The following is a 13,989-nucleotide window of genomic DNA, read 5'->3' on the forward strand; positions in this document are numbered from 1 at the left end:
TTGGTATAATGCATTAGCACAAATTTTGAAATTTATATATAGCTATAGATATGTATGTCTATATCTATCTATCTCCCCGAAATATAAAACTAATGAAGGAAATGGGAGAAAAAGTAAGAGCACATAGTTATTCATAATTGGGTGTAGTGGCACATGCTGTCGCCCTGGCACCTGAGGGGCAGAAGCCAAAGGATCTCTGTAAACTGAGGCCTCATCTACAAAGACTTTCTAGGCCAGCAAGGTGACGTAGGGAGAGTCTGTCTCAAAAACCCCAAAATGAATAAAGAATATAGCTATATTCCTATTACTGAGACTGGAAAGAAAAATCTTCCAGGGAACCTCATGATTAGACAATGTACACACAGAACTATGACCTTAATATCTTTTTTTGTTTTTGTTTTTAGAGACAGAGTTTCCCTGTGTAGCCCTGACTTACTTGGCCTTACTCTGTAGCCCTCAAACCACAGGTACTCCAAACCAACCTACTAATTAAAAACATGCTACATGTTGAAGCCAGGCATAGTGGCACACACCTTAGGAGACAGAGGCAGAGGTAGATGGATTTCTGTGAGTTCAAGGCCAGCATGGTCTACATAGAAAGAAAGAAAGAAAAAGAGAAACACCAATAAGGAAAACAAAACATGCTGAAGACCTTGTAGTATTTTAAATTTTCATTTAACTATAGTAAGAACATATTTTTGGGTGCTTTACCTGATCTGCATGAATTAGCATCATAAATGCATTTCTTTTGCAGCTTGCATCCTTCTCATTAACCAGAAAATCATGTATCAGCTCAGGAGCATCAGGTATAAGATGTTCAAAATTTCTTTAAACAAAACAGGTAACATCCATATTAAATAAAAACCCACTTTCCTATTTTAGTTACTTTCCACACATTATCAACATTAAAACTTGAACTTTGTAACACAATTATTATGAAACTGTACATTATTTACAAGCAGGAGAAGAAATCGTAGGATAAGATGTCATCCGTTAACATAGTATCCATCTTCACAATGTTACAGCCTTTGCTAACAGTCACATCGGGAGCAAAACTTCTCACGGTCTGTGCAGTGTATTTACTAACAACACTATTTCGGAAACTTGAAAGTATTTATAGTATGCAGAATGGTAAACAGTAGAATAAAAGAATATTATATAAGAGCAGGAGAGAAAATTCAGTGGTCAAGAGCACTGGCTGCTCCTCCAGAGGACACAGAGCCACACACAGGGTGGCTCAGAACTATCTATAACTCCACTACCAGGGTATCTGAAGCCCTCTTCTGGCCCTCCTCGGCATGAGGCACATACATGCAGGCAAAATACCCATTTATATAAAACAAAACAATAATTTTTAAAAGGGATATGTAAAGCCAGGCAGTGGTGGTGCATGCCTTTAATCCCAGCACTTGGGAGACAGAGGCAGGCAGATCTCTAAATTCAAGGCCAGCTTGGTCTACAGAGTGTATTCTAGGACAGCCAAGGCTCCACAGAGAAACCCAGTCTGGAAAAATAAAACAAAACTAAAAACAAAAGGATATTTAATAAAGTATACATCATAACAGCTTCTGTTTCCATAGTTCTAAAAATGTCCAATTGCATCATATAGCCAGGTTACTGCTTAAAATTTCAATTGTCTTATAACTGTTCTCATCTTTGTGTGCCCTTTAAATTTCTAAAATATATATAGTGCGTATGGTAACTTTCAAGAATTCAATTATATTATCAACAAAATATCATTTTTGTCAACAGGTAGCATAACATTAAGATAAATGAAATTGTGTTTTAGCCAAGTAACATATTAAAGTACAAAGATGCTTATAAAACGTTCCAGGGGTTGAAGAGATACATTAGCTATTAAAGCACTTGCAGGGCTAAGTTCCATCCTTAGAATTTACTTTAAAAAGGGTGGGGTGGGGTGGAGGTGAGGCACAAAAACATGGCTCAGCAGTTAAGAGCACTGGCTGCTCTTCCAGAGGTCCTGAGTTCAATTCCCAGCAACCACATGGTGGCTCACAGCCATCTGTAATGTGCTCTGATGCCCTCTTCTGGTGTGCATAAAGACAGAGCACTCATATACTCATTCATATAATTAGATATTGTTAACATCAACAACCACCACCACCACCACCACCAAAGGAAAGCCAAGCTGGGCGTCACGGTAAACACCTTTAGTCCTAGCGCTCGGAGGCAGAGGCAGGTAGATCTCTGTGAACTCTAAGCCAGCCTGGTGTAATCCCAGTGCTGAGAAGGTGAAGACAAGAAGATACCTGGGTTCTCTGGTCAGCCAGCCCAGACTACCTGTGAGTTCCTGGCTAATGAGAGAGCTCATGGCTAAAGGCTGATGGCGCCTGAGGAACGATGTGTAATACTTGTTCTCTGGCCTGAGTACACACATACACGCATATAAACATGCACATGCACACACACACACACAAATATTCTAGCTCAAGTGGCAGTGCTAGGAATCCAACCCAAGACCACACTCACACAGAGTTAAGGACTCTGCTATGGAGTTCTACCCTGAGCCCCATAACCTACTTCTGAACGGACTGCTATCCATGACTGCAACAGGTGAGCACTCTAGCTTTCTTTGAATCTTACAACTGTCTTAAACATCTCCCGCTTTATTATTTCACTCTAATGACGGTCAAGGCCTTGCTCCTTCTACCTAAACACTCACTGAGCCACGTCCCTAACCTTTTTCTGTTTTTAGAAATTCATTAAGTTTCCCAGACTGGCTTCAACCTGTCTTTCTCCTGACTCAGGGTTACCATGCACCTCTGGTCCAGGTTAAATTTTCAGCTGTTATAATAACAAGAGTCCTTCCTCAAGCCTTCTAAGACAAGACCCACACTGTTCAAAATGAGAATTTCAAAATAAGGTAAAAAATAAAATGCCAGCCCACTGTGGCTGCGCTTGCCTTTAATCCCAGCAGAGGCAGGCAGATCTCTGAGAGTTCGCAGACAGCCTGGTCTACAACGTGAGTCCAGGACAGCCAGGACCCCAAGAGAAACCCTGTCTTGAAAAACCAAAAAGAAAAAAAACAAAACAAAACAAAAACAAAGAAATGCCTTTAACAAGTGAATAAATGAACTAAGTGAACTGCAGCAATACAATTAGGAATGACGGCCATGGTCTTACAACTAGAAAGCAGACTATAATTTTGTTGTGAGCCCAGTGTTTAGCCTGCATACAATAATTTTAAACGGCACTGTGCCATCCCAGCTGACTGTTGTCATACAGAAACTAGGGCCAACGATTCCCAGATCTTTTTGACTTCTCTATGGTAACAATCTAATCATAGTAAATACCATGTACATCAGCAAAACGTATTTACACGTACATAAGGCGTGTGACCACCTACACCGGAAGCTCTGTCTGAAGGCGCCTCTCTGCTCACCTGTAGATGGTATAGATGGCCAGGACCGCGTTCCTCCTGACGTAGCTGTGACGGTGCTCCAAGCAAGCACGGATGGCGGGCATCAAAGGCTCTAGCAGCTCTGCTTCCTTCAATTTGCAAAGGAAACGAAGGGTAGAGCCTCGAATAAACTCATTAGGATGCTGAAGATCCTGATAGAAAATAAAGTAGGAAATGTTGAGTTTTAGCTTAAATTTACTTATTTGTGTCTGCATGTGTACACACACACACACACACACACACACACACACACACACACACACACTCTGTGGAGGTCAAAGGACAACTTGCAGGAATAGATTCTCTCCTTTCACCTCGGGGTGCTGAAGTCTCAGGTGTCAGGCTCAGCAACAAGTACTTTACCTGCTGAAGTATCTCACAGGCCCAAATTTCAGCTTTTTACAAAAATCAAGTTTTAAATGTAAAACTTCCTAATTTAAAAAAAGTTTGATTTAAGAAAAAGATCTAGATTATTGATTTCCTTCTGATTCCTCTTTTTAAAAATTAATTTATTTATTTTGGTTTTTCAAGACAGGGTTTCTCTGTGTAGCCTTGGCTGTCCTAGACTTGCTTTGTAGACCAGGCTGGCCTCGAACTCACAGCAATCCACTTGCCTCTGCCTCCCGTGTTCTGGGATTAAAGGTGTGCGCCACCACGCCCAGCTTTTTTTTTTTAATTTTAAGATTTATTTATTTATTATTATGTATAGAGTGCTGGGATTAAAGGTGTGCGCCACCACGCCCAGCTTTTTTTTTTAATTTTAAGATTTATTTATTTATTGTTATGTATAGAGTGTTCTGCCTGCATGTGCACCTGCAGGCCAGAAGAAGGCATCAGATCACATTATAGATGATTGTGAGCCACCATGTGGTTGCTGGGAGTTGAACTCAGGACCTCTAGAAGAACAATCAGTGCTCTTAACCTCTGAGCCATCTCTCCAGCCTCTTGACTAAAGCAATTTTTATGCATTGCACCATCGTCTTTTCAATAACATAAAATATACAGATGCAGGAAGAGACAACAATACAAATTATTTAAAGTAAATTTTACAAGTGTATCCAATCTTTTAACATTACGGTAAGACTATCATCTACAAAGTTTACTCTGAGACTAAAACAAAACCAAATAAAAATCCACCCCCAAATCCACCAAAAAGTATGTGATAACGTATTAGGTCTTTATGTTGGGCAGCATTCACAGCTTATCCCTAGCCTATGCTATAGGCCATAGGTTGAACACATTTCTCAGTTTACAAATCAATAATAAACATTTGTAATTTTTCACCTCATCAAAGATTTCATTTTGAAATCTAGCAGTATCTATTACAATTTTATAATTACAAACAAACAAGGCAAGCAGCTAAGGCTTGGCTTACCTTTCTGTATGCGTCACACACAAGAATCATCTCGTGCAGAAGCCGCCCATCTGGCGTTGTCTTAGGAACAATCTCCCAGAAGACCAGAAGCAGCTTTTTGATGGTGTGGTCTTGAAGGGGCAGCACAAAGCGGATGATGGTCATCAGGAGCCCCGGAAGCTTCTCCCCATTCAGGATCATGATGACCACCTTCTTCAGAGCTTCCGTTTTTGACTTCACGTCGCCTTTCTCTGATTTGATAATTTAAAAAAGCAGTTATTTCAAAACAAAGTTCCTTGGATAGTTTTAAAAGCTTTAAAAAGCTATGAACAGAACAAATTTACTATCAGCTGTGGTAATAAGGTAAAATTAGTCCAATGGACATATTTGTGATTCTATGTTGTCTCTGAATCTCAGATTACACATGATCTGAAGGTCCTGGATTAGACTTCTGGTCCCTATCCATCTGAGTTAATGAAGAGTTTCTGAACCTATAGCTGTATCAGATGACTTTGGTTTCCTTTTCTTTTTTTATTTTACTTTATTTATTTATTATATATACAGTGCTCTGCCTGCATGTTGCACCTGCATGCCAGAAGAGAGCATTAGATCACATTACAGATGGCTGTGAGCCACCATGTGGTTGCTGGGAGTTGAACTCAGGTCCTCTGGAAGAGCAGCCAGTGCTCTTAACCTCTGAGCCGTCTCTCCAGCCCATGACTTTGGTTTTCAAACAGAAGTGGCAAAACAAAAACTGAAACAAAAACAACAATTAAAAAAAATCCCACAAAACCAAAACCCCAAAACCTAAACAAATCCTGCTAAGTACTTCTAAATTCAAGATAGCTTATTTTGTGTATATTTTCTCAGTTACAACTATTTTTTAAAGGGGTGATATGAACAGAGTGCTTTGTAGATCAGGCTGGCCTCGAACTCACAGCGATCCACCTGCCTGCCTCTAGAGTGCTGGGATTAAAGGTGTGCGCCACCATACCCAGCTTTCCCCAACTTTTCTTAAAGGCAGAAATTTATACTACAATCATGACAGCTGTGTGAATTTAGTTAAAAGAAAAAAGATTTTATGTGTTTGTGTAGCTGGCCATGGTGGCGCACGCCTTTAATCCCAGCACTCGGGAGGCAGAGGCAGATGGATCGCTGTGAGTTCGAGGCCAGCCTGGTCTAAAGAGTGCGTTCCAGGATGGCCAAGGATACACAGAGAAACCCTGTCTCAAAAGAAAAAACAAACAAACAAACAAACAAAACAAAACAACTAAACAAAAATCTTTCAAAATGAAAACACAAACTTGTAGGGAATGTTCATGTTTAGTTTAGTATTGACTTCATTTGTTTGTAAGCACCAATCTACAGAAAATAGTTATATTTAAGTATCATACATTAAACTATGCAAAAAAATATAATATTTTGAGAAACAAGTAATACATTATTTTCTTCCTTTAGCTTTATAAGACTAGGATATTATTTTATTTCTGTAAACCAATACTGCAGGTCTAAAGAGAACAAATTTTCCTTTTTCATAGGACAAGAAGGTCTACTAAAGCCAATCTCAGAAAGTCTAGACGGGAGGTGGAGAAACAGCTTAGTGGTCAAGAGTAGCACGTGCCCGTGAAGAAGTCCCGAGCTCAGCTCCTCACACCCACATGGGGCAGCACACAGCCACCTGTGGCTCCCTCTCAGGAGGTCACACCCTCTTCTTACCTATGAGGACTGCACTAATGTGCACATGACCACACACAAGTATACAGAACTTTTAAAAAGCTTCAACAAAACTCCAAAAAATGTAAGTCTTTCAAACTATTAGGGAATGTGAAATGTAAATGAGTCTCTTGGGGTCTAGATTTTTCATTATAAACTATCACATTTACTTGGATTCTAGCTGTATTTTTAAAATTTAACTATTGTTGTATGTATGTATGTGAGTATGTGAGTGTGGGCACACATGCCCCAGCATGCATACGGAGGCTGACTTTCAGGACTTAGGTTTCTCTTTCATCCTGTGTTCTGTTCCAGGGATCAAACCCAGGTTGTCAGGCTTAGGTGGCAAAGGTTTCTACTTTCTGAGCCATCTTCCTGGCCTAATGTTAGCGTCTTCTTTCCTTCTTTCTTTTAAAACTTATTTTATGATTTTGTGTGTACTAGTGTTTCTCCCAGAATGTGTGTCTGCGGATCACATGTGTGTAGTGCTCTTGCAGACCAGAGGAGGGCGCCATATCCACTGGAACCAGATAGCTGTGAGCCTCCATGTGGGTGCTAGGGATTGAACGCTGGTCCTCTGGAAGAGCAGCTGTGTTCTTAACTGATGAGCCCCACGCTAGCCCCTAATCCCAGCTTCTTCAACTGTCCCTCACAACTTGATTTGGGGCTGCACAACTGAATGTAGAATTTGGCAAGAGTGAAGTTTCTAAACACACAAAATTCAAGATCACTTAATGAACGCAGTATTTCTGGTAGCACTCGCCTGTGTTGACTTTACTGTAGCCTTAGTTCTGAGCACATAATGCGTTCATATTCTACCAGACATGCCTTATAACACATACCACCAAATAATGTTGCCTGAAACACCTCAGCGCAGATCCCACTGTATGTTATGAGCTTTTACTATACTTACAAGGTTTTTTTTTCCATACAGAAACATAATAATTTAATTATAGGAAACAGAGTTTTAATATTTTCCTATGGTCATTCCTTAAGTGTAAGTATCAAATCAGTATGTAATTGAATTGTATTGTTATACTATATGATTTAAAAAAGTGTTGTTTATACTGGGTGTGGTGGTGCACACCTTTAATCTTAATCCCAGCACTCAGGAGGCAGGGAGACCTCTGAGTTTGAGGCCAGCCTGGTCTACAAAGTAAGTTCCAGGAGAGCCAGGGCTACACAGAGAAACAGTCTCAAAAAAACAAAACAAATAAAAAAACTGGTTTTTGGAGGGGCTGGAGATATGGCTCAACCAATACAGTGCTTGCCACATAAGCAATGAGGATCTGAGCTCAGTCTCTAGCAACTGCATAAAAGTCAGGCGCAGTACACGCCTAGATCCTTAGCACTGGGAAGGTGCAAGCAGGAGGATCCTCGGACTTGCGGGCCAGCTAGCCGAGCTAACCTGGCAAGCTTCAGGGCCGGTGAGAGAGGCTCAGTCACTCAACGCTCTTTCAGAGAACCCAAGCTCCATTTCCAGCACCCACACTCGGTGGCTCACAATCGACTGTAACTCCAGTTCAGGGGGACCCAACACCTCTGGCCTTCATGGGCATTTGCACACACGTGTGCACACCCCATATACATAATTAAAAATAAAGTCTAAAAAAAAAAAACAGAGAAAGGTGGAATGTGACGGAGGAAGGCACCTAAGGTTTACCTCTGGCCTTCACATGTAAGCACACACCAAGCAAACCCGACCAGCACATATTTGTGCGCACGCACACAAAAATAAATCAGAAACTTCCTCAAGTGAAAAAGAGGGTGAGAGTAAAAAATTACAAGAATTTTCAACCTGCATTGTCATAAAAGCTGAAAGTAAAAGCTGACTAGTGGCCTGTGCCTATAACCTCAGCCCCAGGGAGGCCGAGGCAAGAGAACTGATATAAGTTTGAGGCTGTCCTGGAAGAAAGAAAGAAAGGGAGGGAGGGAGGGAGGGAAACGCTGAGCAGTGACTACTGAGTAACAATTAGCAGTGCTGGTGTGACACTGCATACTACAGTTAACAAGTATGTACTATATAGTTTTTTAAAAATCTCAATGAAAGGACGTGAAATGCTCTCACCATAAAGAAACGACGAACGTCGGAGGGAGATAATATATGACAGGATTTAAATATTACACAATATAGAGACATGTAAAGACGTCACATTAATTTAACCTATCAACTAAAATGATTTCCATTTGAATTACGAAACTATTTACCTAGGTCATTTTTTAAGCTGATTTCAGACGGGGGTTCTGAATCCATTGGCACGTTAATTAACGTATAGCACACGTTCTCTGCTGCCGTCATGGTTTCTGTGTTTATAAATCAACCCGATACAAGATGAAAAAGGACGAAAGGTGCCAGGAGGAAAAAAAATCTACAAAATGAGTAAGTAGCATTAGGAGGAGGGTAAAAAAAAAAAAAAAAAAAAAAAAAAAAAAAGACAAATTTCGCAAATCAGTCGTGATCTTGATGCCGCCCAAAGTTCTTTCTGCATGCTGGCCACCCGTCTCTCCGCGAACTCTAGTGACAACCACACCGTCCCCGTCCGCTCCCGGGCCCCGGGTGTGGACAGCTGTGGAGTCGAGGTCCACACAACAGTGACAACTCGGAGCACCGCGTCACGGGGCCGTGATTTCCCTCACGGCACACAGCGGGGTCGGCTCCAGGAAGGCAGCCCGCGAGCGAGGACGCAGCAGCAGCCCGGAGCCCGCCCGCCCGCCGCCGCCGCGGCTGCCCCTTCCCGGCCTCCGTCCACGCAGACCCCGGTGCCACGGTGCCCGGGCCCAGCTCCCCGCCCCCACCACCCGCCGCCGCGGCCTAGCCTAGCGCCCCGAGTCTCCCCATGCGGTGGCTCGCCGAGCCCGGGTCGGCCGCCGCAGCCCGGTGGCTCCGGGCTCTGGCCGCTACCTGGCTCCGAGGGGCGGCGGCCGCCGGGAAGGAACCGCGAGACGTCGACTACCGCTCCAGCCAGCGGCTGCCGCGACGGCTCCACCGAGTCCTGGGCTGACGTGGAAGGGGGCGGGGAGACGAACAAGGATGCAGCCACAGGGCGCGTACGGCGAACCAAAGGGGACAATCCTCCCCGTCCTGCGGCTGCGCGCTGGGAGTGTGCGCTGTCTTCTTCCTCTCTCGGGTTGGTTTCTGCAGCAGTGTGAGCAAGCATTTTAATTTTCCCTGTGAGTCAGGAGCTGCCTTGAGTGCTGTGGTCAGTTAACAGTTCCTTGGAAATGTCTTCCCGGGAACTAAAACTTGTACGAAAGAAAAGTCTAGGGAACCCTCTTCTTGCTTTTACTTATAAATTGGGAAAGTAGCCCATTTTTAGGCAGACGATTTTAGATATTTTAATAAGGCAATTAGGCTATTTGAAAATACACTTGAGGACTTAACACCTCTGGTGATCTGAATCTGTCTTTATTCAGTTCACCTAAAGTTACTGAATATTAGAAGTTGTCTGACACCTACTATTTCTACTCCTTATTGCAAGAATGGCCTCTTGCTATGCTTTCAGAGTTTAGAAGTTCGTATGCATGAAGGGAGATAGTAAGCCTCAAAGGATTTTTCTTGTCTCCAAAGGCCTAATTGTTACAGCTACAACTAGACACAGCACATTAGATTTTGTTTATTTGTGTTTCCATATCATGCTAATGTCCTGGTCAATCATTAATGAAATATTTGAAAACTTTATCAGGGTCTTCCCAAATTGTCAGATTGGCCTTGAAAGGGTGGTCTTCAGTGTCTGAGCAGCTGGAGTTCCAGGTGCGTGCCACATGGACACATGCTGTGCATACAAGCTCTGATAGGATCATGTAACCTGTTCACCTCCCTTGGGGACACAGAGCACATGGTATCCCAGTCTATCCAGAATGCAGCAATTCGGACAATTCTCTTTCTGGAACTAGTAAGTTAGAAGAAAAATTCCCCCAGAACTCAATGTTTACAGCACTTATAGTGACCTCTGGCTGGGTATGGTGGCACACACCTTTAATCCCAGCACTCTGGAAGCAGAGGATGGAGGTTCTCTGTGAGTTCGAGGCCAGCCTGGTCTACAAAGAGAGTCCAGGATAGCCAGGGCTACACAGAGAGATCCTGTCTTGAAAAACCAAAAAAAAAAAAAAAACCAAAAAAAAAAAAAAAAAAAAAGGAAGAAGAAAAAAAAAGGTGACCTCTCTGATGGAGTTTTTTTTTTTTTTTTTTTTTTTTATAGACAGTCTTACCATGTAAGTTCAGGCTGACCTCCAACTCTTTCTCCTGCTCCAATTTTAGCATCCCAAATGCTGGGATTTTAAGCACATGCCATCACATCTGGCCTGTGCATAAAAAAAAAAAAAAAAATCTTTTTAACCTAGGTAACTATAGGATAACATGATTCTGACAAGCCCGATAGTCTTCACTCAGCTCCTCTGTTTTGTGCAGTCGTGCAGGAAACAGACCTGCCTTTACATTGAGATCTCACCAGTTTATATAATCTCATTTATGTACCTGCTTCCAGACAACACGTTCAGTTTTACATGATCACTGACTGTTACAGGTTGGACTGGTGCCATGTATACAAATGCTAACTTCTGGGCCCCAAGATCTGGTTGCAGTCCAGACTGCAATCTCACATACACAGGTCTTTGTTGTGTAAACTTTGCTCCCCAATTATCTCTGGTTAATAAAGAAGGCTGGACAGCCTATAACTGGGCGGAGCTTCAGGTCCCAGGCTTGAGGTCTCTGGTGGAGGTCAAAGGCGGGAGGAGGGGAGAGGGGAGAAAAGAAGGAAGAGAGAGAGGATGTGGCCTGGTGGAGCAGATCCAGTCCAGACAGGATGAACATTGGCAAGTTACTTGGGGAGCACAGCTGGGAGGTAGCCAGACTACTCAGAAAACTAGTTTAAAAGGTACCTGCCCAGTTACTGTGCTTAAAGCTTGTTTAAATAAATCCGTAGGTCTCTTACAATTATTGGGGAACTAGCTGGGTCATAGAAAAGCCCTCTAGACTTAATAAATAGTCAACAAGACCCAACAGTCAAGATGAAGAGCAGCTGCACTGCTGGGACCGCCCAGCTGCCGATCCACGCCACAGCCAGGGTCCACTCTAACATATAAACAAAATACAACGGAATATTTGGGATTGTTTTTCCTTACTCAGCACAAGCTCCCTTCTCTGAGTGAGATGCATTCAGGAATGTTAATTTTGTGTACTCATTTTTTGCCACATGAAATCACTACAAACTCAGTTATTACTTTTCCAAGCTCACTTGACTTACCAAGAGGTGACAGGAAAAAAAAAATGACACCAAACAAGGTATAAAGATTAGATTTAGTAATGAGAAAAGTCAGTTTAGGACCACTGTGGTGTAGACCAACCATAAGCATTCACTATGTTAAACGTTAGGGTTCTCTATGACCGAGTCACTGTGGAAACTTAAAGTATGGCACACAGCACTGTAGGCCTGCATATCAACATGTCATGGGTAATGTGCATGGTTTTACATTCTAAAACATGGAGTTTCTTACGCAGATATCAAGATCTTATGTAATGTCACTAATTCTTTTTGTTATTTTGCTTGTTTTTTCCTGGGACAGGGTTTCTCCGTGAAGCCTTGGCTGCCCTGGACTCACTTTGTAGACCAGGCTGGCCTCAGACTCACAGAGATCTGCCAGCCTCTGTCTCCCAGAGTGCTGGGATTAAAGGCGTGTGCCACTGCATCTGGCTAGCTTCCCTAACTCTTGCAAAGTATATTTTGGGGATTTTTCTTTTTTTACCCTAGCATGTACCCATACCATCTCAAATGCTTTCCAAATCACAAATTACTTCAATGTAAAAAACTTTGTGTACCAAGAATTATAAAATTATAGAAGTTGCAGACACCAAAGGACTAAAGAGACTTGCTCCAAATGGCTTAATGGTCAAACAATAAGCGCTTAGAACTTAAGTTCTTTATCTGGTTTTCAGCTTTGACTGTGCCAGTTCTTCAGAGCTGCACATGAAGATGGTTAGATTCCAGATGACATCATCTTTGTGTCAGTGACTCACAGGAGATTAAATGGAGTAACAGTGCAACCGATTAAATGTAAAAGTGCATCCTTGAAGTGGGAAAGCTTTTGTGTGAGGGACACACACGTGCACTTATTAGCGGAGGCCAGAGGAGGCTGGGCGTTCTGCTCTACCACCCTGACTCCCCTGAGACGAGGCCTCTCACTAGTGGCGCAGCAGCAAGGCTTTTATCCTGCAGTGCTAGGGTTATTGATACAACTCATGTTTGCAGAGCAGTTGGCTTCTTTTAGTTTTATTTTTAGAGATAAAGTTTCTCTGTGTAGCCCTGGCTGTCCTGGAACTTGCTCTGTAGACCAGGCTGGCCTCAAACTCACAACAGAGATCCGCCTGCCTCTGCCTCTGGAGTGCTGGGATCAAAGGCATGCGCCACCGCCAGGCTTAGCAAGAGACTCTTAACTAAATTTTTTCCCTAGTTCCAAAGTAGGGAGACAATTTAAAATCAGTGTCTTAAGACTAAAACTACATACCTACTGGGGGGAGGCGGACTAATAAAACTGTCTTTATACTTAAGGTCAGTCACCGGTTTTAGTGGCACAAACTTGTAATCCCAGCACTCAGGGAGGCAGAAGCAGGTGGATCTCTGTGCATTTGAGGCCAGCCTGGTCTACAATTTGGCAAGTCTACACAGAGAAACAAACAATTCAGTCACTTTTTAAATCTTCAGTTGAGTTCTAGGCAAGGGATAGTTTGTACTTGGGAAACAGATTTTTTAAAAAAATGATTTTAAAAACACATTTTCTTTTTCTTTCTTTCTTTTAAAAAAGATTTATTTATTATGTACAGTGCTCTGCCTTCATGTATGTACCCCTGCAGGCCAGAAGAGGGCACCAGATCTCATTATAGGTGGTTGTGAGCCACCATGTGGTTCCTGGGAATTGAACTCAGGACCTTTGGAAGAGCAGCCAGTGCTCTTAACCTCTGAGCCATTTCTCCAGCTCCCTAAATGCACATTTTCTATCTTTTAACAAGAGAATCAGTCAGCAAAGTGAGAATGGCACAGAGGAAGAGCTATCCATTATTAGCTGTCACCTCCCTCTGCAGTCTACACGCTGAAGTCCAGGACACTAGGATGTGCGTAGATTTTGTTTTGCATGTATTTGGTGCAACTCCACTAACAGCCAATGGTTCTGTAGCCTGGTCCCTTTTTTTTTTTTTTTTTTTTTTTTTGAGACAGGGTTTTTCTGTGTAGCCTTGGCTGTCCAGGACTCACTTTGTAGACCAGGATGGCCTTGAACTCAGAGGGATCTGCGCCACCACGCCCAGCTGTTCCCACTCTTAATGACAGATCTCTGAGATTATTTCCAGTGCAGTCTGACGTCGCACATACAAACCAGAAATCATTAATAAAGCAGACAGGGTTTGTGTACATGTGCATTTTGTTTTCTATTTTTCCCTTCAAGAAGTTATAAATGAATCTAAGCAACTGAGATTTTTTAAAGTTTTGTAAAAAATGTTAAAAGACATGAA

The 13,989-nt window shown here is 42.5% G+C and overlaps 1 protein-coding gene across 1 annotated transcript in view; it reads right to left on the bottom strand.

Annotated features, from left to right (window-relative positions):
• Copb1 (COPI coat complex subunit beta 1) overlaps window positions 1-9,409 on the bottom strand; it is a 38,456-nt gene extending 29,047 nt beyond the window's left edge. The window contains exons 1-5 of the mRNA XM_051149255.1: window positions 9,391-9,409; window positions 8,697-8,857; window positions 4,797-5,026; window positions 3,404-3,573; window positions 712-826 (exon numbers count right to left, since the gene is read on the bottom strand). Of these exons, the coding sequence (XP_051005212.1) occupies window positions 712-826; window positions 3,404-3,573; window positions 4,797-5,026; window positions 8,697-8,787 (606 nt within the window). The 5' untranslated portion in view covers window positions 8,788-8,857; window positions 9,391-9,409. The remainder of the gene's footprint in view (window positions 1-711; window positions 827-3,403; window positions 3,574-4,796; window positions 5,027-8,696; window positions 8,858-9,390) is intronic.
• Between the last annotated feature and the right edge of the window lie 4,580 nt (window positions 9,410-13,989).

The sequence above is a fragment of the Acomys russatus genome, chromosome 7 (assembly GCF_903995435.1).
Source record: "Acomys russatus chromosome 7, mAcoRus1.1, whole genome shotgun sequence".
Lineage (NCBI taxonomy): Eukaryota > Metazoa > Chordata > Mammalia > Rodentia > Muridae > Acomys > Acomys russatus.